General features: G+C 38.1%; 1 protein-coding gene across 1 annotated transcript; it reads right to left on the bottom strand.

Moving 5' to 3' along the window:
- Positions 1 to 130: 130 nt before the first annotated feature.
- asic4b (acid-sensing (proton-gated) ion channel family member 4b) lies at positions 131 to 22,343 on the bottom strand. Its single transcript, XM_056751272.1, has 10 exons — positions 21,756 to 22,343; positions 6,233 to 6,377; positions 6,036 to 6,163; positions 5,672 to 5,825; positions 3,534 to 3,587; positions 2,872 to 3,025; positions 1,559 to 1,650; positions 1,277 to 1,356; positions 1,017 to 1,196; positions 131 to 939 (listed from the first exon to the last, which is right to left on the bottom strand). Exons 1-10 carry the CDS (start codon positions 22,341 to 22,343, stop codon positions 832 to 834), a joined length of 1,683 nt encoding a protein of 560 aa, XP_056607250.1. The 3' UTR covers positions 131 to 831.
- Between the last annotated feature and the right edge of the window lie 3,315 nt (positions 22,344 to 25,658).

Raw genomic sequence — 25,658 nt, 5'->3', positions numbered from 1 at the left:
CAGATTTGTGACAATGTTGAATTGATGGTAAATGACATTTGATAAACGTCATTTAAAGTTTCATTGTATTTGTATTTGAATGTGCTTGTATTTAAATAAAAAAATTAATCTTACACTAAACACTGATTTTCATTCAAAAGGAATTATTTAAAGTTTTTATTTTATTTTGACCTAGAGATGATTTCAGCGAACACTGTGCTCAGCTTGGTGTTTCAAACCCAGAGACAGACTGTTCCATTATAAGAACTACAGCACAATGCGAAAAGTTACATAAGTCTGAACAGAACAGAACACCTACTCACAAAGAGACGAGTGGCATATTTTAGCTATTCACCTCCAGGGAAGTCTCATTACGTTCTTAAGAAATGAAAGAGGTGAAATGGTGCAAGCTCTGTACACTACATTGCCACAGAAAAAACTCTTAACATTTGCGCTTTTTTGTCGACTCTATTTGACCTCATGACTTTCATTCAGTTCCTGTTTGAAGGGAATATTGGATTTACATTTGGAAATGAGGTCATTTATGTGTGATCTCTGAGTTCTTAAAATCCATGCTAGGTCCACATTCAGAATAAAAGAGCCTAAATGGGTATGGAGCAAAAGATAGCATAAAATCTGATGCAACAAAAGCACATGTGTGGTTTCTTCATATTGGAACAATGAGAACAGTTTGCTCTGATACATTGCGACCATTTCCGAGGTCTTGGATCAGACTTTGGCTGTAGCTTGTTTTAGTGAAAAAATAAATTAAATGTATCAGGTGAAGAAGGTCCGTTCAGAGCCCAGTTTCAAGTTCATTGATATGAAGAATAAACACAGAGGAACAGACTCTTAGCAAGCGAAGTCCTGCTGTACCTCAGGCTGTGCGTTGTGATGGTTTGGTAAAATTGACGTTAGATGTGCACTATGTGGTTGAACCATTGCTACATCATTGGCTGCCTGTAACAAATTACATGAAACAATTGTGGTTCAGTCATTAAAAATATGTTTCCTACATCATTTTTCATTTGACTCACCTTGACTTTTATTTCTTCAAATTGGACGGTAGCTACAGTTCCTGTAGCCTGCTGGGCTCTCAGATTCTGTTCTCGTAGGTTTTTTGTTCTCTGGATCTGCTCTTGGATTAAATTCCGTTGGTTCTGTTGTTTCTGATCCGTCTTCGGTTTCAAGAGTCGCTTCATTTTGCATTTGACCACCTACAGACATAAAATCACAAGGAGTCAACAGTACCAGAGACAGTGTACATGTGTATTTGTCTCCTCATACAGTGACATACCTCATAGATATAATCGAGTATTTCTAGTATAGTGAGAATGCTGGCCCCAATGAAAAGCCCCATCTGTCCACCAATATCTCCTGGATATGGAAACCAAACATCATATAAACGAGAGAAAAGTCTGTGTTTCACAGACTGTAAATTAATTTACAGATGCTAAATATTGTTTCTATCACTTTTATACATAAACATAATATTTTTCTGAGAAGGCATATATGTTCTGCCCCTAAGAATTGTATTGATATTTGTAATAATTGTTGTGTTAGGTGAATACAAACCTACCCAACAGTCCAGCGATGTCATACGCTTTTTTCTGTTCTATCGTCTCATAGTTAAGGGCCTCAAAGAAAATATCCAAGATGAGAAAGTTGTCTCTGTGAATTAATTGATATTTTCTAATGAGAAGTGTGTAACAGTATAAATTTTTTTGAATATTTAAATTTTAAAGGTCCTACACATATCTGCATTCAGAGCAGTTTGAGATAATGAGGTTCAAAGATTTTTTATTCAAAACCTTCTTGTTTTCTAAAAAGTCCCGAGATGTACATAATATAATGAAAAAACATCATATACATAAATTCAGAACGCAGCAACACGTCCTGTCTTCCAACAGCTCAAAAGGGCTCATGTGACACCCCTTTTCATGTCTCTCCTCTGGCTACCGGTTGAAGCCCGTATCAGATTCAAATCACTAATGCTTGCCTACAGGACTATCACTGGATCTTCATCGGCATACTTTCACACACTCCTACACCCCATCAAGGTCTCTGCGTTCAGCAAACCAGCGGCGTCTTGTGTTGTCTTCCCATAAGGGGAGTAAATCGCTTTCCCGCTCATTCTCATTCACAACTCCTTCCTGGTCGAACATTCTTCCTAAATCGGTCCGGTCAACCACATCTCTCACAACATTCAAAAAACTACTTAAAACCCATCCCCTGTGTAAATACTTGACAGACAAATGAAAAAAACTTCTCTTTTGTCTAGCTTTTGTTAAAAACCAGTAACTTTGTATTTGCACCTATTGTATCATTGCTCCTGGATGACATATCGCTAATTGCTCCCTAAACTCTTTGTAAGTCGCTTGGATAAAAGCGTCTGCTAAATGACTAAATCTAAGTGTAAATTATCACAGAATAAGAATATGTCAACAATTCAGTTTTGACACATATGCCAGATAGAACCCTCCAAGGTGACGAAATCTTTATTAACTGTAACTGTAGGTTAACCATATAGACATTAGCACACTACTTTTTTGTGGGAAATGTTGAACTAAATTTGGTAAAGAAAATGGTTCATAGAAACCTGCAGAATGTTATTTATGAGCAGTCTTTTAAAAACCACTTTCTATTTTCTTGAGACAATGGAGGACCACAATTACATTTCTTATCCCTTTATGTATCTGACCTGTTAGTCATAAGATAAGCCTGACAGAACATGTGAGAGAAGACTACTTTGCAAGTAACTTTACAGAAGCATCCCTTTTGCTTCTGTAAAAAGAACTTGGTTTATTTGGCCTTCTGAGAGTATAAACATATCAGAACTGTTGCAAACCTGCGATTGATGCTGTGAATACATGTGCACATTTATGCACCAACCTGATGTCTTCCTCGGATTTCTGGTATTTGCGAGAAAGATAGCGCGCAGATCCCCTGCTGGGGATTTTCACCATGGAGAGCTCTTTTCCATAGCGAGTCATATTGCATGGCGTCTCACAGGGACATGAGTCACCTGTGCTCTTCTGGAGTAATGCTGTGGATGAATACAGGAAATATACAGTCACGGCTCTATACAAGTGAAATGACTGCTAATATTGTTATCAATCAGCTCTCATGCTCTCAAAGTTGTTCAATAGTTCAACAGAGCCATCAGTGATTATTAGCTGAGAAAACTTCGGTCATCATTTATTCACTATCTTGTCATTTCAAACATTTATGACTTTCTTTCCTAAGCAGAACACAAAAGAAGATGTTTTTGAAGAAACTTGGTAACCGAATAGCACTGGACCCAATTCTCTTCTATTGTATGAACACAAAACCAATGCAAGTGAATGGGGTCCAGTTAACATTTTACTAAATATCTTCTTTAGTGTCCTACAGAAGAATGAAAGTTATAAAGTTTTGAAAGTACAAAAGGGTGAGTAAATGAAGACAGAATTTTTTGGGGTGAATTATCAATTTAACATGTCAAATGAGCATAGTTGGTAAATCAGCATCTGTATAAGGGTTATGTGTCGAAAACGTATCTCTGACGTTCTTACCCAACGCCTTGTCCACGCACTTGATTTTACGGGGTGTGCAGATATCTGCATCGCCTGTAGAGAGATAAGACGTGCAAAAATTGAACCAACACATCAATGCGAGGGCTCGTAGATTATTTATAAAACTCCTGTCCAAAACGGATGAGAATGCTCATTTCAAAGAAATCCACACAATGAAGAAAGGAATGATGGGATACAGCTGATTGATGACATAACACCTCAACAAGCAATATAAGCCGTACAGTGGTGTGGCAGTACAAACACAGCACATTTTTGATGATCCAGAGATGGGAACAAGTCACATATGGTCAAGTCCAAGCAAGTCTCAAGTCTTAACCATCAAGTCTCGAGTCAAGTCTCGAGTCACAGTTTAGACAAATCAAGCAAGTCAAGTCAAGTCAAGGGTTCACCCTAAGCAAGTCAAGTCGAGTCCTGATAAGTTTCAAGTCAAGTCAAGTCAAGTCGCAGTACTAAAATAAACAGAGGTAAATTTTTTAGATACATGTTTATTTTTGCACAGAAAAGATGAACTTATATACATACATTATGTATCTTATTCACATTGCTATATATGAATTATATGCATATCTGTGCAACATTAATATCTGAAAATAAAAGTGTTGCTTACACAAAAGAAATCCAGTCTGAAATGTATAATACAATCTAATTCAATTTAATTGAAACGGTCTACACAGAAATGGAAATACTTGTATCTGACAGAATGACTTAAGCATTTATACAGGCTATGAAGCTTATACACTAAGTATTGTGACTGACAACTTGACTATTGTATGTTTTAAGTATATGATGCTGTAATACTTGTGCTCTCCATTAAAGTGCACAGTAGGCCTATAGGGAATTTGCAATTTATGGGAATCCCAGATCATTTTATTGACTTCGATATTGAATCCTGTTTATCAAAATGAACGGATCTTTTTCATTTCGGTAGAATATAAATTAAATGTATGTTAATATAGCCCAGTGATGAAGTTATGATGCTTAATCGTCATCTGTGCGGTGGACGCGCAATATGCACGTTTCATACGTAATATATAATCTGAGAATATTTGTTTTCTATTTGAACTGGTTTCATTATTTGTTGTTATTGTGAGTATAAAAAAATCCAAACAGTTAACAGATTCGAACTATGAAATTATTCTCGTCAGTATGACCGCAAAGTTTTTTAAGAGTTATTTAAATCCAAGTGATGTCACCGGCGCGTCCATTACCCGGTCATGCGCAGTATATAAGCGAGCTGCTATTCAGCTTCCACACGCAGTCCACACAAACACTTGAACATGCGCACATTTAATATAGACATTCGCCTACATGTAATACAGAGAAGCCCTTCTTGATTTTAATGTTTTAAGAACATAAAAATCCGGGCTACGCCGTTATAGCCAGATTCCCCAATTCATCTAACTATGAGATGAGATGTAGGCCTATCAGTGATGATCGATGACCACATTTCTAATAATAAAAAAACAACCAAGGCAAAGCTATGACAAACAGAAACGATTAATTCATTATATTAGTAATCGTTTTATTACACTGACTATAAAGAAATTACTTTCTTACCTTTCCTTGTGGTTCTTGTAATGTCGGATGAAATTCGACGTTGTGGTTGTCGTGTCAGAAATCCTCGCGTTGCATACTCTGCATCTGGCAAATCTTTTTTATTTTTCACGGTCCAGTTCAAAGTCCTTATAGCCAAACGTGACTATCTGTGGAGCTCGACTGTTGTCCGCCATTGTAACGGTCACAACTGTTTCAAGCCGCCAGGCGCATGCGCAGTTTCCTCTCTATCGTAACTGCTCTACAGTAATTGGCTGTTTCACCTTGTTTGGCGCGGTTTGAGTTGAGCAGCGTTAAAGGCACAGGCGCTTTAGTGCTGCTGAGTCACAATAATTATTTTAGCTAATTTCATTACTTTACAAAGTTCAAGTCATTGTCGAGTCTTCCATTTAAAGTCAAGTCAAGTCTCAAGTCACCTGCTCTCAAGTCAAAGTCAAGTCAAGTCATTATCTTACTTCTGTCAAGCAAGTCGCAAGTCCTGAAAATTGACGAGTCAGACTCGAGTCAAGTCATGTGACTCGAGTCCCCCACCTCTGCCAGACTGTTTTGATGACAACACGCACCTGGCATATGCACCATCCTGCAGTTACACTCTCTCAGCACCTGTGTGCTTTCACAGTGAAGCCTGCAAGCGCTGATGCTGTAGGTGTCGTATCCTGGGATCACAGGCTCGGACGAAGCCCGACAGTTTCCCCACGGCTGTGGCAGGTATGTAAGCTAGAAAGATGTCAGACGTTTAAAGAGACAGCCTGTATGGCTTTGCTTCTGACTGAGTGCACCCTACAACCCTGAGTGAATCAGTCTAATGCATTCAGACTAAAAAATGAATGATTTGTTGAAATAGCTCCTACAATAGGGTTTAAAAACGTTGAATTTTGTTTGACATGCGAGTATGAAGAGAGTGATTTTTATCACAGTTTATCCTACCCTCTGTTCCTGACAGGAAACAAATGTTTGGAATCCCGGGGAGACCCCAAAGCCCAGCTGATGGATGTACGGGGGTTCATCCTGACTGTGGATCTGAACCCGAATGCCTGCTTCCAGAGTCGTCTCATCTAAGTTAAAATTACTTATGAAAGATCCATTTTAGTTGTTGAAGGTATTCTTTTATATGCATTACTCACTTGTTTCTCTCCAGATGGGCAGGTACTCATCCTGCTCTATGTCCAGCATCAGCTCCAAGCCATTTCCAGTGCCGCCCTGCCTCACCCGCTTCGCCGACGTCTTATTTCCATTAAAAGTGTAGCACTTTCCATACCGTGTGTAAACCTGTAGACCGCAAACACAAACTTGTATAAGGAGACTGCACTTGTCTTATCTCAGGACACCAATTGGTACCTGAAATAGTTTTTACAAAACGCTGCCCATCACTCAGACAAGCTGCAGTTTTGTCAATGACATGTCAAACATGTCCCACTGAGAAACACATATTTCTTGTAAAGTAGAGGCTCTTTTCAGAAATTTCCATGAAAACAGACAAGGAGGTGTGTAAAAAAATCCTGATGTGACTCCGGAATGTTCAAACAGATGTTACTCATGGAGGAGACAATAATATGTAAATGTACACACAGCAAGACCATCTAAACGTGATTTGTTTTTGTTTCCATTAAAGCCACTACAAATCCCTTCAAAACTTCTTTAATGGTTTCTATAGTTCTTCTTTCAGCAGGGTAATGATTTCTACTGGTATGTGAGAAAAACAACTACAAAAGGAACTACAAAAGGAATTTTGTAATGGTTTTAAGGAAAAAGCTAATACTATTTTCATTCATAAAGGTTTTTTAATCTAAACCATTAGGTTTTCTTTGATGGTTTCTCTGGGATTCTATAGTTTTTTTTTTATATGTTTTTTTTAAACCTGAGATTTTGTGAGATTTCATAAAACTTGCATTTGACTAAGGCTTTTATCCGAAACGACTTTCATTGCATTATCCTATACATTTGTTTCTAAATACGTGCAATGCCCTGGGATTGAACCCACGACTTTGGCATTGTTAACGTCATGATTTTACCACTGAGCTACAGGAAAGGATAGAATGTGACTTGTGTATAAACATCCATAAATCTATGTTTCTTCAATTGCCCATATAAGACTTGTGTTACTTGTGTTACAAATGCCTAACATGTACAGTATGTGTGTGCCTTTCTGTCTGGTAAAATGTACATCTAGATTAATCCACAGTGAGATGGGGATTAAAGCTCAGCAGGCCCCTTCCTAGAGATTGCTAGACAGAATATCAACACAGACACATCAATCTTCAACCCTTCTCTGATGCAGAAATAAAAGTTATACTGTGGTCAAATCTAGACTATGTAATATACAGTATCTATAAAAAATTTGTCAATGTTGATTTTCGTTCCCTAAGATGCCTACAGCTGGTTTTCATTACACTCCTCAGGAGTTAGTTAAAGGATAGCCTAGCATAATATGACATGTTGACGTTTCGTGAAGTGACTCCTCAATATTTTCATAAGTTTGAACGTAATTTTTAATAATATTAGCCATAATGTATAGCCTCAACAATCCTTTTCTGCAGGTGGCGCTAAATTTACCGGACGCTGGTATGCCATCCGCCACCAAATACTACAAGAAGAAGATTGCGATTGTTTGCAGAGGCTGTACTATAACTTGCACTGCCTTGAAATCAAATACAAGACCTTAACCCAGAAGAAGTTTAGTTGTTTTCAATTAACCACAGAGGTTTATCATGTCACATGACTATGTCACATCGCATTTGATGGCTAATGTGAATTACAGCAACTCATCACTAGACAAAAAGGAAAATATTAAATTGAACTATCTTGAACAGCTAATCTGATTAACTGTAAAAATACAAATAAATTGTCTTCATTTGTGATTATGTGTTACTGTAAAAAACCCTGTAAGATTTTTTTTAGATTTTCCACGTATAATTGTAAAAAACAGAAATTTTCTGTTAAATTACTGGAAAAGGCCGCAAATTTGTACGTAAAATAATGGTGTATTTCTGAAATGCGGTCAAAAAACTTTTTACAATGTAAATATGTTCTTTTAGGATTTTTGTAAATAGTTTTCATTTTATAAAAAAAAGCAATGAAGTAAAGAATAAATACAGTGTGATTTGAGAAACATAATTATAATTGTTTGTAACAAAGTATTATTATTTTTGTCAAAAAGTTTGTCCAAAGTATCGTTTTTTTTCAGTGCAATTGCAATTAGAAATGGAAACTTAGATTCAGACCTCTCCTTAATGAAAACAAAAACATGGGTGGCAATTAAAGTGTTGATTTGTGAGTGTTCATGGCCATACTGTGGATGTAATTTAAGGAATGTGTGTCTTGTTGGTTTGTATGTTCGCTTGATTTGGATCCCACTGAGAATCAAGTAGAACTCTGAAGACCCTGCTAGGCCTGACTAATTAAAGACTGTTTTAATTAAAGAAAACCATACAACCAAAGAATGACTGTGTCTCTCATATGAGCGGTAGAGAGGGTGGCGATTCAAACCTTGGTAGAAAAACCTTGAGGTTGTGTGTCAGGTAAAAATCTGTATCTGTACATACACACATTTGATCCCACCCAGATGCTTACTCTCTGCAATGTAAACACAGAGCATGACCACTTACCTACACTTTACCCTTCAAAGATTCCTCCAAAAATAGATTCACCCATACAGTTCTGTATATCCTACATACAGAACGTTTAAAATAAATTCTTCAGGCAGTAAATTATAGATGTAAAATAATTATGTAGCCTACCATATTATATCTACTATTTAGCCATGATATGAGTCAAGTACGAATAATTATTCAAAAAAATCAGCAATACGTCTCAGTTTAGATATATATTTATTTTAATTTTAAAGGGCCGCAACCCCGGAAAATGCACTTTTAGATGTTTATTTACCAGAAAATGAGTCACAAGCGTGTGTGCAGAAACACCCTGTAATTCTACAAATCCATCTTTTATCCTTTTTGTAATCTCCTTTAACCACAACAGCGACACAAACAGGCTAGTGGGATCCCCTAACAATCTGATGTCACATTGATTTATGCCTGCCCATGAACCCTTACAGACTCCGCCTTATGAGCGCTTAGGTTCACCTTCAGCCAGAGACACTCTGTCAACCATTTTCAGGCAAGAGCAGATGTAGCCACTAGCCAGCGATAAAAATGTCTAAGATACAACAAATGTGTGCGGTTGTTGGATGTAAATTGGAACATAAAAGGAGGCCGGGAGGATACATTTTCCGATGAGCCTCAATGCGACCTTGGCAGCCGGAGTTATAAACTCTCTTACGTCTCAGGCGGGATGTCAAGAACTCCGCGTCCAGGGAAGAAGCCCTTTTTTTTGGATCGACAAACCAACAATCTCCGGTCTGGAAAGACTTACAGAAACGAGCCAGGACTCGTTGGAAGTCTAGTCGATGCGACCCCTAGGTCGGAGCTAGAGCTAGAGCTCCCGGTAGCCGGAAAGCTTTAAAAATCCAAGCTCCGAAACATTGTGGCCCAGTGCCCGGAACACAAGGCTCCGGCCAGTAACCTTCCGCCGAATGTTTCTCCGGCTCCAGGGGCTTTGGCGAGTGATAAGTATAGCGTGGGTTTTGCCAAAAAGATTATTAGTTCAGTAACAGCTGTTCGCGATCAAACTTCATCTCCGGAAGAAGTAAGTATTACACATCATTTTTAAATCGCCTTTCTTAAATGTGTTTAGCATGTTAATGGCTGTTGTTTACATGTTCGCGGCTAATCCTGAGACTTAACATCGGTACAAAACGTTAGTGGTAAAACGCATCGCGCCCATCGGTTCAGAAGACTTGTTACCGACATCATTTCTGTAAAAATTATTAATCACAGCGAAATTTCTTGGTGAGTTCAGTGTTCTTCTTATGTCCAAAGTGTGACAATACTAAGAGTGGATAGAAGTTTGCATTTGTAAGACAATGAGGTTACGCAGAAATTGCTACTCACAACGTAATAACACGTGGTTGCTATTCTTTACATACCTGTCAGACATATACAAGTACTTTGAATGCATGTTTTTTGCCTGTATCCGTGTTTGTCTGTTAGTAAAATGTATGCACATGATTAATCATCAATGGCCAAAATTTCATACAGCAAATGGTCAGCATATGTTGTTCTATCTATGTTTTTGTCTTTTCCATTTAATTCGTTTTCATTAACAAGGAATTAAGGTAATTTTATTGCAGTTAGTATAAGGTGTTTGGTTGGAAAGGGCATTACAGATGTAATTGCGCTTTCCGCCATATTGCTTGTCTTGATGTCATCCAAAGCACACGTGAAAGCGCTCTACCTCCTATTTTGTCTCCTTTTGCATTTAAGGAGACACACACAAAAACGACACATTTCCATTGCAGCCACAAATGGTCATGATCAACATCTTGTAATGAAAGATATGTGGTGTATTTTGAGCTGAAGCTTGAAAGACACTGTGGCAAGGGGTGCGTGGTTCAGCACGGTGAGGGAATGTCGGGAGAAAGACGGTGAGTAAGCAGATCAATGGTTTAGTGAAAACACCTGCTTCTCGTTCTAGTAATTGGCGAGGAGACGCATTGAAAGCACGACGGAGGAAGCGGAAAGGGAGAGAGAGACCGACTGAGAAACGGACTGAAAGAGAAGCCTCGAGACGTTGCGTCAATGGCCTAAAGGAGGAATCTTACTCGACAAAGAGATATATGCAGTTGAATGTTTGATATGGGAAGTTGAAACCTGGAAGTGAATTGTAATAAAAGGATTCTTATGTTTCTCAGCCACGCCGACCCCTCCTCCTTTCTTCCCTATCTTGAATCTTGTTTCAGACACATTCTGGGCATAACTCTAACTATTTTTGCATTGCAGAAAACACCTATGATTGCGGCACTTTAAATTGTATTTTTATTCTATTTTATTCTAATATTTTTATTTTATTTTATTGAAATCTTATATCTTTTATAAATCTTATATCTAATTTTTTCCCCCGTTCCTCTGTTTTTAGCACCCTTACATGAGTGGTCCTGACGAGCAATGATAAAATAATACTCAAAATACAACTTTCTATTTAAAGCTATAACTCCTCAAAGCGTGCAAGCAAATATAACCAAAAATCATTTGCAGTAAACCTTCTAGCCCCATTCCGCCTGACTGAGTCATCATTCACTCATATCTGTCCATCATACACAACAGGCGTGATTTGTGTGTGAGTACCTGTACGTGCGTATGCAATACTTCCATTTACCGTGGCCTGTGTCTTTATTGGCCTGTGTGTGTGTGTGTTAACCTGAAGGTTATATAGAATGTGTTCCATCACCCTCTGAACCTCACGCTGGGGTTAATCAATGCAACATCACACTGAATGATCGCTTGATTGATCCCCTGCTGGGGTTAGAACCTCTCTGTCTCTCTGCCATCCTGCCACACATCACGCTTCTAGCTCTGTGTCTGCTTGCCTTACATAAAATATCTTATGTACTTTATGTGTAAATCCATCTCGGAAATTCTCCAGTTTATTTAAGCTGCAGCCTGTCATGACATTAAATCAAGATGATTCTCTCGCTCATTATTTATATTGACAGGCTTGTAGCTCTCAAAGCCCACCAGAGAACTTAAAGTACAGCTCATAGCTGACTTTCTTGCAGTACTAGCAGCCAAAAGTGATGTTCAACTTTGTAAAACTGACATTTTCACACTTTATTCAAACATTTCAATACAAATCGGGCTGTCACAACATAAAATATTGACTTTGCGGTTATTTTGGCCAAAATAATTTACTATATCGGTATTATCACAATATCTATTTAATTGGATTTCTAAAATACAACTTAATAAATATTGATAAAATATTATTACAACAACAAATGTTGCTACCAGTTAAATTAATCTTTAATTTGATTTATTTTGTGTTTTCTTCTTTTTTGCCAACAGATCACCTTCAAATTGAGTGTAGGGATTAGAGAGAGAGTTTGTAAGCGCTGTGGCTCTTAAAGGTGCTGTGCATATTTTTTTAGAAGATTTATTGACAGAAATGCAATATTATGTACATAACTATGTGTTCAGAGGTGTATAAAGACCTTAGAAAATTATTTTTTTCTATCTAAATACACCACGTGTCCCCTGTTTCTATAGTAGCCCTTAACAGACAAACAGCTCTTAAGAGCGCGTTTCGTAAAAACAAGTTATCTCATTTAGGAAAGCACTGAAAACGTGACCACATTCTCTGTTATCCTCCAAAGTGCTTCAAAAGCACTATAACTTAGCTAAAGACTTAGCTGTTACAGTCAAAAACAAGAGGATCTCCAAAAATAAATAAATTATAGTCAATGAATGCTTTATTTCTAATATTTTACCTGTGCATTATTCTTTTATTAGAATAAAACCAATATTTCTTGACCTTTTCTGCTCAATTTTATTAGTAATACGTTTTGTATTGTATATTTTGTCCGACATACCTCATATTTTGATCAATTCCAAGGTGTCATTAAAAGCAGATATTTTGGTTATATTTTGTAATTTTAAAAGAACATGCTGTAGCTCCTGTTTGTGTGTGTGGGCGTAGGTGTGTGTGTGTTCTGTCTGTGCAGACTGTTTTGAGTGTGTATTCTCATTTTGCCTTGGGCAGTGTGAGACATTCTGAAACTTAGAAGCAGATGTTCGATCAGAGCTGGAGGGCTTGTCTTCATCTCATTTCACCTCTCCAAAACAGAAACACGAATGGTGCTGAAAAAAACCCTATTGCTTGAACCTTTAATCTAAACAAGAGAAATAATCTGAGTTTTGCAGACACTATTTGACCTGTATTGTTTTATTTATGGCACGCTCTATTTGTTTTTGCTGTCTGAAAGACGCTCAACGGTTTGTAAATACAGCTGGAGAGACAGCAAGGTGTACACAATACACACCTCGCTGTTCCATTTTTAAAGCATCTGGATCTGATTCTCTCTCTTTCTTCTTGTCATGCTCTCTCTCTATCTTTCTCTCTGCATGTCCTCATTATGACCTCTCACAGGGACAGCTTGCTATTACACATCCATCTCAGTTTGTTGTTTATTTTTTCACAGAGTCATGTTTTCCTAGGCACTTAGATCAACTATCATCTTGTCTGCCAGTCTTTACAGCAAACCTTTCATTAAAAACATAATGTCATCAATTCATGCAAAGGTTAGACAAAGGATTCTGTGTATTACATCCTAATGTTTACACAAAGAAGATGTTGTTGCTGTATAGTATATGATGTCACTGACATGTATATGTTCTGAAAGATTGCCCTGCTATGCTGTTATAGAGTGTACGCCGAACCTCACATGACCAAAGCGGAAATCAGGACTTGTTGCATCTTCTTGTCATAGAAAGTGTTAACAGTCTTATGAAATAGCTATATAGGTAATTGGCTAACCTCCCTAATCCTTCTTATATTTTTATTTAAACTTAAACTTTCATTTATCAATCTCCAAATATTATGGACCACACACATGCGTTGCGTACTTACATGGACACATACTTGAGACTGACCTAGAAGACATTTTGGAATAAAGTTTTTTGCACACAAAAAGTATTCTTGTCACTTTCAATTCAGGTTGAATCACTGGAGTCACATGGACTTTTTAAAATCAAGTCTTTACTAACCCTATGCGTTTGAGTGTCAATTTAATTACATTCAGAAAGCTCTCGGAGACATCAAAACTGTGTGTTCCAAAGATGAACAAATGTCTTACATTTGTGGAATGACATGAGTAATTAATGACAAAACTTAAATCTTTTGGTTAACAAATCCTTTAAGTGCAACGTGAAACACGTAATGTTAGCTGTTTTTTTCCACTTACAGCACTTTCAATAGTTCCAGCTTTGGCCACTGGGGGCAGTTGATTAAAATCCAGAAAGCAGAAACCAAGTTCAGTCAACAAAATATGCGACCTCCTGTCACCGAATTGATGCACTCAAGCTGGTTGCTGACCAGGAAGAGTAAAAATAACATTTCTCTCTGTTGGGACCAACCGTTTGGAGCGCAACAGAAATCAGCTTAGAGTCAAAAGGAAATAGTCAGCACTTCTGTCCAGTTTTCGAAAGGAGGGAGAGTGAGTTATAGACTGAGTGTATGAATCACAACAGGGACATTAAAGAGATGCTCTATAGAGCTTTAAAAATATAGGGCTATAAAAATCCCACATACACAGATGTATGCAAAGATGCCATCATAAATTCTCATCCGGTTCCTTTGAGTGAATCGCATTCACGTGTCCCATGTCTCCTCCGGTTTTGAGAACTCGGACCATTAAAACTGCCTAAATTTGTTTTGCTCCGAAAATGATTTCTTTCATCAATTTAAAACCTGTCTGAATAAGAGCATTTTCCTCCATATCACGAAACAGATCAAAGCACCCGATGACAGTATAAGAAGCTTTCGATGCATAATGCATCTGCTCGGTGACAGGTCATTTCTGTGTAATTATGACAGCTGCGGTTGGTTACGGCCATTTGGGTGACGGAGGATGTCAGCCTGGCGCGGTACCCGAACTGTCATATCTGTGATTTAATGGGTTATTTACACTGCTATCTCACAGGGTGAAGAAAAGAGAAAACATAAGCATTAAAGAGAAATTGAAGGCGTTGAAAAAGAAAAAGAAGGTAAATAATCGACTGCGTAATGGTAGGTTGGTTTCAATATAGTTATTCTCAGGAAAAATATTTTTAACTGTGAATCACAAACATACCAGTGCTGTCTGGCTTATCACACAAAACAAATATGTAGACGTTGAAGATAAAAGGTTTAAGTGATGGAGTCACAATAATAATCCGACAGATTGTACGTTATAACATGCAAAGCAAATTTGCTTATTTTAAAGTCTTGATTATGTGAGTTTCATCTCTTCTCTGACAGTTTTGATGTTGACAACCCATAAGCGCGACATTTATCTAACAAGCTCGATATATCCTTGTGTTCATTTTCCAGTGTGTGTTTGAACGCTTGCACATGCCTCATCAAACAAACAATCAGAACTGAGAAGAAAATGTGTGCTTTCAGCCAGTTAGTTTGTGCATTCACACTGTTTACACAACAAATGTCAATACACCTCAAACGGATTTGAATTCACGGATGAGTCTTAAATGAATACAGCATCACATATTCGTCTCCTTGGATATTTAATCAAAAGTGACAAAAAAGTAACAGAAGAGCTACATTTCTGGACACCTCATGTACTGAAACAGACGTTAATGAGATGCCATTTGGAAGTGGTTACGTTAAGAGAAGTGCGGTGATTTTCTTTTATCTCATGCTGCCAATGATAATTATGGGATTTAAAAGCAGTTGTAGTTCATAAACTCCATCTCTCTCACACTCTTTAGTGTCTCTCCTTCTCTTTCTCCTCCTCCCTTCATCTTGATGTCTCTCAATTTGCATGTTGCTGAGTAATCTGAACCGTTGCATACATACTAAAGCAACTTCAAACACAATTGATTTCAGTGCAAGGCCCGAAATGTAATCCCTAAATCCTGATCTTGGCTTTGAAGTCTTCAGGAACGGAGAATACCACGGAGCGGACATCATCAAGACAGAATGGTAGATGGGATTCACTGTTTCCCTGTTCTGCTCTAAAACAGGGATAAAGTAATAAAATAATGTTTTCACATTTTGTAAAAGAGCTATAATCATTTTGTGCTGTAGTTGTGTGCATTTCCACAACCACATTTACAATGAGATGAAATGACAATGATCATTATATGATCTCAATTATGTTTCTAGTAAGGTTATACCACAGGCATTTTCAAAATGACTGGTGTTTAACCTCTCATGGATTTGCACTTTATTGCTCCATTTCTCTGAATAGGTTTTCAATGACCGTCTCGCTCAAACGTAAATCTTTCTTTATGAAGAAAGAGATGGTGTTACATGGTAACTAAATAAAATCTCCCTATAAGAATGGCGCCTTACCAAACCCTGCAGCTAAAGCGTGCATCATTTCTGTGTTCATTTTTTAACATACAGATCCAATTATCTGAACATGTTTAGTCTGAATTCAGTGATATAAGTGTTTTGCAGTTGGTACATCCTAGGATTTGTGTCACATTGCAGGTGAGAAGGATGGGGTTCTGAACACCAGTTGAGATCACTGACCTCCCAAAGGTGTAATGCAGAATTAACTTTCTGCATGTCTTAGGGACTTACTAGACACTAATGGTATCACAACCCTGCTGAACTAATCAGAGACACAATGAGTCAAAGCACCAATCATCTTCAGAATTCATGTTTCGCTGTGCTTTGGTTGGTGCCGGCTATGAGAATCGATGGAGATATAGACCGCTAATTGTGCATATACAATGTATAGATTATTGTACAAACCACACTGGGTGTAAATCATCAATTTACAACCTTAAAAATGAGATTTCAACAACCACCTGAAAGCTAGTTATCTTTGCTCTATTTTTGTTTTAAATTTACCACAAGGGTGGGATCGACAAGTCCTGTACTGTACTAATGTACAGAGATACAACTACTATGTTATTTAAATGCATTTCCAGATGGAAGTAGGTTGTGAAAAAACACAAAATGATAAAAAGAAAACTTGTCAAAATAGAGAGGCGTCGCATCACTGCAATTCTTATGCATGTTTAGAGAAGGGAACGTCGCAGAAGTTTGAAGTGACATTTAACTTCAGTCCCTCCATCAAACAGCAAGCAAAACTCCTATTAGCAGTCTGAAAATAATGAGGAATTCACAGGCTTGTAAACACATTCACACTTCAGTATAAGAAATAAAAAAACACACAAACAATAATTTAAAGTTAAAAAATAAAGCTTGGAACATGGTTGCACAATGAAAGTCGCCATTTACAGTAGATATGACCTTTTGACAGTTTACTGTACGTAATAAAATGTGTAAAAAAATGAATGTTTGCAATGTAATGCATAGTCCAACCGCAAAATCATGTTTTACTTTAAATTCAATTTTATGAGAATATGAAATAGAAAATATATGACCCCTGCCTGTGAAAACCAGACAAAAGTTTCATAATATAATATAATTTGAACCATTAACTTCACCATTTTAATCTTTAACATGTCTTCACTCAGTCAATATTAAACATATAAAGATATTATATTTTCAAAGAATGTTCTTTACATTACATTTTTATTTTTGTAAAGAGTAAATGACAGCTTTTAAAATAATGGCAGCATTAGATGTCTTAAATAGATGTTTGTGCATTTGATGCTGTAAGGGCCATATTTTTATTATTTTTACACACACAGACACTAACATACCTGTATTCTTAATTTCAATATTTAATAATACAACTTTTTTGTGGTGAATTTTCCATAATGTATTGATATTAAGATTTTTTATTTTAAATTTGGACTTGAAAAGACTGCACTTTTGTCGTGACATCAACATGACAAGTACACTGCACTTATATAGTTTGACATGTGAAATGTGTGCCAGTGAAATGGGTTCTGCGATTGGGATGACGTTCCTACTGCCATATCACTGCTTAGGGGATTTTATTTTCTATTTAATATTTTTTTATGAACTACATTAAATTTATAATCATACATAAAGAGAGACATAGAAGGGGACACACACTGTGTGTGTGTGACAGTGGATCTGATATCTAAAAATTGTGTGTTCATTTAAAAAATAAACAGTTTCTTTGAATGTCACATTTAGATTTTGTGTAGATCTCTCTTTGCATCAGTTTATGGTGAGCAGATGTGTTTGCAGTGCAACTAAGTGTAAGTGATTAGCCAAATCCCTTGAGTGACAGAACCGACCAATCCACTCCCATCCCAGTGCCACCGAGCTCTGATTAATGTCTCATGTGAGTTTCGCTAATCTATGCCACTTTATTGCGGAACATCATGCATGCAAAATCATTACTGAACTACAGGATCGAGGCAAAGAGGAGCCGATCCATTGACCTCCACTTGTTTGTTTATTCTTGTTCCCCAAAGGTCGTTGCTGTCAGGTCGTTGCTTGGTCATTATTTACAGAAATGATTACTGCTGTCTTGCCGGTATCCCAAAAATAGTAATTACATTTATCTCTGACAAACAGGATGGTGCAACCTTCGCACCTGAACTGCTGGCTAAGTCAAAACTTTCGCTCTGATTTGATTAGAAATGGAGGTGTAAATTGGAGTGCTTATTTATAAGCAAACTTGTTTACATATAATTTATTTTGATTGTGGAATGAATAATATCATTGAAATGCATCTAATTTTTGTTGAGTGTATTAAAATTGGTTGAAATTACTCAATAAAATGGGTAATTGCAGGAAGCGCAGGGCTAGACGATAACACACAACAGTGGCTGTACATACATAAACAGGAACATTCAGTATGAACGACTGTTTCAGGGGTGAAGTGTGGTTTATTCAGGTTCAAAGACCAAATTGCCCGAAAGCGTCATTGTTGAAATGATGTAGCACTAGAACTCATTCAAATACAAGAACATGCTTAAAGTATAGCATAAATAAAGCAAAAAATAAAGTTGTGTTAAAGGATACCCTGTTTGCTCTCATCTGAATGATTTTAGCAAAATAATTTCTGCTTAAAAGAACTCTATGAAGATGTCAATCTCATGTAGACAATAATTAAATAAGGACATGTTGATTCATATGTCCTTCTCTGTTTTGTTGCTTGCTGTTTTCAATTCACAGACACTAGAATCAGTTTTGACAGACAATGCATTTATGCCAAAAGCATGTTTTTAATATTAAACAATAACTCCTCTTATTCTGTGTGGGACCAAACATCTAAAATCCATTATTATGCAAGAAAAGCATACTATCAACTACATAAATTAATATAACTAACTAATTAATGCATTTCCTGTAGCATACATTTTTATTTAAACCCCAATGAAATAAATGTGAGTGAATGTGAATTTTGATCAGTTGTATGCTCTGCCGGAATCCAACCAATGATCTTGGCATTGCTACCAGCAGCAGATGTCAACGTCACCTAACGTAAACTTCAGAACATGGCAAGAGCCCTTAAAATCCTGCAGGTATATAGACGATGAGTCATTACAGTGAATAACAATTGTTAGCATTACATTTACTGTAACAATGGTGATTCAGAACTGCTACTTGACCTGTTGTAAAAATCATAATAAAGCCACAAAAGAATTAATGATGATGAAAACATCTGAAAACTGCCAACATCACAGCTGGTATGAAGATGGCTAGCATACGGTAAATCTGTCGTTCATCCCTAGAATCAATGAGAACCTTAAATTAAATGATGCTCCATACACCTCGGATTTAGGATATTTAATCAATTCTGAAATGGGAATGTTTTGGTGTTAACAAACACTATTGATGTTTTAATGTTACTGGTCCATTAGTAATATTAATGTTTTAATGTTACTATATGTTTTTGATGTCCAGACGTTTTTCTGGGTTTGAGATGGAAAATATCCTAAATCCGAGGTGTCTGAAAGGCAGCATTAATAGAATCTCAGAACAAAATAAATACCTAATACATATAGGAAATAGTAAGAGAATATATATTTTCAGCACCCAGATATGAATGCATGACTTTAATGAATAAATAAAGTGAATCAATGAACAGGTAGCTTGTGACATCATGCTTTTTCCTGACATAATCCATGTGGGTGAATCAAGTCAAACAGTTACAAATGCTCTGCAAAAGGTCTAAATTCATGACCACTGTAAATCTGTCTCACATTATTCACCATCAGAAAATTTTCAGACTTTTTAAAGAGTCTAAACGACTCTTTCTAAAGGTTTGCAAAATGCAAGGCTATGTGGACAGTAATTTGTTGAGCAGGTTCTTTACTGTAGCTCTACTAAATGCACCTGGGAAAATACAAGTCAGGTTACGTATCAATCACTGACAAACAGTCTGTCAGCAATATGCATAAGACTGCAGCGGTTTGCATAAAACTACATAGCAAAGAGACTACAGAAACTCCACAGAACCAAAAGCATTTAAGTTTCTGAATGTGAATAGACCATGGGGAACAATAAACATTTATAACATGCACACTAGCAATGAATTTTGCAAACGAGTAAATCACCCAACTAAAATCTTATAATTCATATAAAACCAGTGTATTAATAATTATTTGAACACCTCTGTGTGTGAAACTAAGATTAAAGGGATAGTCCACTCAAAAAAGAAAATTCTGTCATGAATTACTCATCCAAATTACTCATCAATTCCAAGCATAACTCAGACAGTCTAAAGACTGTCACTCAATTTCAGCATTTCTCATGTTAATCTTGCGTTATTACAGAATAGTATCACACCCTTCAAATATCCGTAGAGTCTTTAGTTTGATTACATTCATGAAAGACAGATAAAGCTGTACAATTAAGTCCGAAAACATAAGACGCGTGCGGGGAGTGGGGCTGAACTAAAGCATGTGAGCACCCATTGCCAACAAAACACAGACATATCACTCAGTTTCACTTACTGCGTGTGGTTCATGTGCGGCATCTCTTATATAACATTCCTCACCGAAATGCAGTGAACAAACAAACACAGTTGAAATTTGCGAACACAGTGCTCTCTCTCTCTTGCTCCAGCTGGTTATTGTGAGCGCATGCTCCTTCTCCCGCTCTCCTTGGCTGACACGTGGGCGTGCTCTTTCTTCCGCTCTGGTGTGTTGACGCGTGGGCGTGCTTTTCCAGGAGAATTGTCCAATAAGGGACAAAAAGAAAAGTTGTTACAAAAGTGATTTTCATGTTCGAAAAAATCTTTCCTACGAATGCTGGGGGAGTGTATCGAGCACAGAAATACTACGTCATACGTCCAACTCGTTGTTGACAACACAAGTTGACCATGTCAAGCATGAGAAGACAGCGAGGTTAACATATTTAAGTAGTCAGAATGCATAAAACACCGTTGCACATCCCCTTTAAATATATTTATTTTTGTTCAAAAGAAAAAGGAAATTTATACAGGTTTGGAACAACTTTAGGGTGAGTAATTCATGACAAAATTTTAATTTTTGTGTGGAGAATCCCTGTAAAAAGTCATCCACAGACCAAAAGGAGACAATGAGTCATAAGGCACGAATTTGAAAGATAAGGTTTAAGATGAAGAGATGATATTTTTCATTTCAACTCTCATGGTCCTTTCCCACAACATCTGTTTTCATCTCCTAAGACTGATAGGACCAGCTCTAAGAGGAAATTGCAGACTGAAATTTCACCGTCAACTGCAAATCTGAGCACTACAACATCGTGCCTAACCAAAAACAGTCAACGTTTCGAGAGGAACTTTCTTTGGAGACTTCAGCATGCACGTCTGTTAAAGGATGATCGAGCTAATGCACGAATCATGTCACTTGTCCATCCCCTAAATCTTTCATCTATTCTCCAGCCAAAATAAGCATCAGATGGGACAGACTGTGACGTAGCTGGAAGAGAAAATCATGGAGAGAGAATAGTGACAGGTCTAGAAGGCTGAAATTGAGATGGCTGATTTTTCTGTAGTCTGTTGCTCCTGCGTGGTTTAGACACAGATGAATGGGTCTCAATTTCCTTTCCCTCACAAACCTTTTAGCTGCCTCTCATACAATAAGGGTCATCAAACACAAAGAGCCGAGCAATCATGGACTAAAACAAATGATGTTATTATGACCTCACAATCTCTAGCCAATCATATTGGACTAACGCCCTTGACAGCCAACCACAGCCTCCTATACTCACCACGCTGAAGTCTTCGGCTGAGCAGTTATGCCCGCTGAAGTTGCAGCTCTTAAGCATGTCTTCTATCTGGTGGCCAGTCCGCTGGAAAATGTCTAGCATGTCAGGAGGTGGGTACTTCAGCTCACTCGGACGGTGTCCTTTGCGACTCTTTGGTGGCAGGCCGGTGAGATTAGCCAAGTGGTAGATGTCCGCGTCAGTGAGAGCAGAAAAACGGAAACGGTTGACGTTGCAGAGGGTGACGGCAGGGAAGGTGAGTTCGCGGCGAGTCTCTTCCCGTAGCGCCGCCACGTGGGGACGCTCTAGATAAGTCGCCGCGCTCCATGTGGCTTGGTATAGGAACAGACTGAGAGAGACCAACAGGGCCAGTGCCCAGAGGGTCTGTCTCAAACCCAAGCGTTCAGAGTTGCCCAATACCTGTGCCAGGCCGTGTAGAGAGGAGGTGCTAGCGAAGGTAGTTAGATCAGCCATGCTCCCCCTTTGCCGCTGAAGGCCTTCATCTAGCATCCCGGTGCTGCCGCCTTCTGTTGTGTCTCCCTTGGCTTCGTCACCCTCAGCAAACTTGATTTTACAGACAAATTCGATAGGCATGTGGGTGGCCAGAGCTGCGTGTGGAGAGCCCTTTACAAATGACTCTTGATCTCTCCTGCTGAGGGTTTGCTCTTTTCCTTTCCACCGGCTGGCAATCTCACTGGAGCTGTTAGAACATATTGATAGAGCGCTTAATATCCTTTTTCCTTAACCTTCATACGCTGTGCTTGATATTGTCTCGCAGACCCAGCCAATGTCCTATTTATATAAAGTGTGTCCGAGTTACAAAATCTTCTTCAGCCTGCTTGTTTCATTCCTTCAGTACAATTTTTTCCACAGTTTTTAAATTCTTCTCTCCATCCATCTATAAAGTTTCCTGGTTCTTTGCCAACAGTTCTCCTACTTCCAGATCTCAGAACTTTCTCCTCAGATGTTCTTCTCCATTTCGATCTTCTTGTTCTCTTTCATGCTTTGCTTCCACAATGTCCTTTTTCTTGGTTTGTGTTGCTGTTGGAAAAGAGTGCGGATGGTGAAAGAAGAGGGGGGAGATGCTTCCTTCAGCGTGTTACTGCCCTAGGATGTGCCACACAGCCAGAGAATCCTGGGAGAGTAAAGGCATGAGACTGTGCGAGATGGAGCGAGTGAGAGAGAGAGACAAACACATGTGAGTACCACAGCTCCGTTCGCTGCCGGCTGACGTAGCTACTGCCCGAACTCTTTTCGCAGGCTCAGGGAGGGAGAGAGAGAGTGAAAGAGAGAGAGAGCTGATATGAAAGACGTCAGGGGGTTAGGATGCTGCCCTCTCCGCATGCCCTACAAGAAAGTGGAGGGAAGGAGAGAGGAGTGGTAGGAGATGTATTTAATATTACATGAGAGGAGAAGGCAGGGGTTATTTCCCCTTCAGTGGAGAAGAGCCGCCCAAACCCACACCAGAGCTTTCATTTCTCTCAGCAGCAGGTTGTTACATCCACTTACAGCGGCCACTCAATGTCTCCACCACTGCCACACACACTTTCTCTCTCCCTCACTCGCTCTTTTCCCCTCTTTCAAGTTCTCTTTGCCCTTCACAAGTAGGTGTGCAACAAATACAGGGAACTACATGTACAGTGGCATCAAGAAGTCCAAGTGCTTTCTTATTTTAACATGAAATAACAGAATTGTTTAGGATTTTGGAAAGTTGAAACTAAGAAAAACAAATAAGACAAAGGGGAAATGTTAAATGTAATGAATTATTTTGCAGATGATACATTTACAGTTATATATTTGACAGACGCGTTTATCCAAAGCGACTTACAGGGCATTCAGGCAATACAGTTTGATAAGTATGTGTGTTCCCTGGGAACCCGCAACCACAACTAGAGCCACGGGAACACAATACCCGTAATCCCAAAAGAATCAAAACAATTATACAAAAATAATCAAATAAAAGTTAAAAGCTGCAAAAAGCTGAAAGCTGCAAAAATCTGTTATATTGAGAAAATCGTCTTTAAAGCTGTCCATCAGAGGCGTTGTAGCAGTCTGTTGATAAGAAGGAACAGGTTTGTTTTAACAGTAGGAAATTTACAAAATATCTTCATTGAACATGATAATAATACAGAATATTCAATTGATTTTTGGCACAGAAGAAAAATTTATAATTTTCACCCATACAATGTATTATTGGCTATACAAATATACCTGTGATACTTATGATTGGTTTTGTGGTCCAGGGTCACATAAACATCTTCACCAAAGGTCTGTTAACCAAGTCAGACTCTGAAGCTCGATCTTGATTTCTCCACACAAGGTGCAGCCAACACGTGAGTGCTGTGCGCGAGTAGCAATGTGAGACTAATGACAGGGATAATTAAGACTGAGAGCACAGTAGCGCGTGTAGAACGACTCCTGAAGATCAATCTCTCTCCCTGTCACAGAGACAGACGGACCATTCATTAAATACATGCTTGAACAAGTGATTTAGGACTAGTGGGACAAAACACAAACAAACATGTAAATACTAATGCTCTCTTTGGAGACAGACATGAGCATTGTTAATACATGTTCCCTTGTTCCTTCTATGAAGTGAAGAACATTAAATAACATGCATAGTACAATGATAAATGCAATATTCATCAATACAATAGTCTTCTTTCAAGAAACAGAGAGAACATGGGGGTCCTGTATTCTGTGCATGCAGTTCAGTTTTATATCTTATTTGGAAAACTGCTATCAAACAGGGTAATCGCTATCATGTTTCGCCACATCGATCACCTATAAAAAAATCTTCAGAAATTATTTCAATGTAATATGTATTAGGGTATTTTACTATTTAATAGATACCCATCTCCCATTCATGCAAAAAGCATGAACAAAGAAAGGTGGATGATGCATTTCATTTATTTCAAAAGCTTGAATATTCAGTGAATCATAAAATCATATAGTCTTTCATTTAAGAAACATTAAAGTGGATCTCAAAGGTGAACGTCTAAAGACATTTCGACCTCTCCCACTGCTCTGACTTTGAAAGTCAACTCGGTCATCTCAACTAAACCTTGTCAACTTTTTCTGAGCTGTCCCTCATCTGCTCCGGCCCATGAATCACTTGAGATGATCCAAAGCTTCAGTAATGACAGACCAGAAGACAGAAAACCCATCTCATATTTATGAAGCCATCTAAGAGAAAGGGAAAAGAACTCCATCATCTGTCCTCATCGCGTTTGGGACTGTTACACGGTGGACAACGGCATCAAAAAACGCAATGGCATGTAACAAAGTGTTGACACACTGAGAGCATCTTTGATTCTCACATACCATCTCATGAATCTTTCATATCCCCTCAGGTAGCGACGCTAACAGTGATCCAGCCAACAACCCCGCCAACAAACACACATTCATGCGCACATGCAGCTTGAGAAAGATTGAAGGTGAAAGTAAGTGCTGCTCGACTTCTCCTTCAAGCTGCTCTGATAACACCCCACTTCTGACTTTTTTCCACGCATCAACCGCTTGAAGCCACTCCGAGCGACAGATGAGAAGTTTTAAATGCCTCTTACACATGATTTACTCTGCGATGACTGTCCCTGAATGGTTGTTCTGTAACATGTTGGCTGAGTTCAAAGTGAGAACTGTGTGTGTGTTCTGCTTTTCAACCTCATTTTCCAATTGAAGTATACTTTCTTTGTGAAACATTTACATGATCCATTGCAATATTCTTATGGAAAAACAATTCAAATGAATTTGTATGATGTTAATTGTACAAAAACGTATGATTATAAGAAAAAGCAACACAAAAGCCTCTCCACACCCCCAAACTTTACATCACCAACTATGAAATCTACAGAATCATGTCGTCTGTAATCTGAATATGACATGAGTTTTTTGTCAAGCAGAACAGCA

Source organism: Triplophysa dalaica, chromosome 6, assembly GCF_015846415.1.
Source record: "Triplophysa dalaica isolate WHDGS20190420 chromosome 6, ASM1584641v1, whole genome shotgun sequence".
NCBI lineage: Eukaryota > Metazoa > Chordata > Actinopteri > Cypriniformes > Nemacheilidae > Triplophysa > Triplophysa dalaica.
This window is presented reverse-complemented; position numbering and strand designations above follow the sequence as displayed.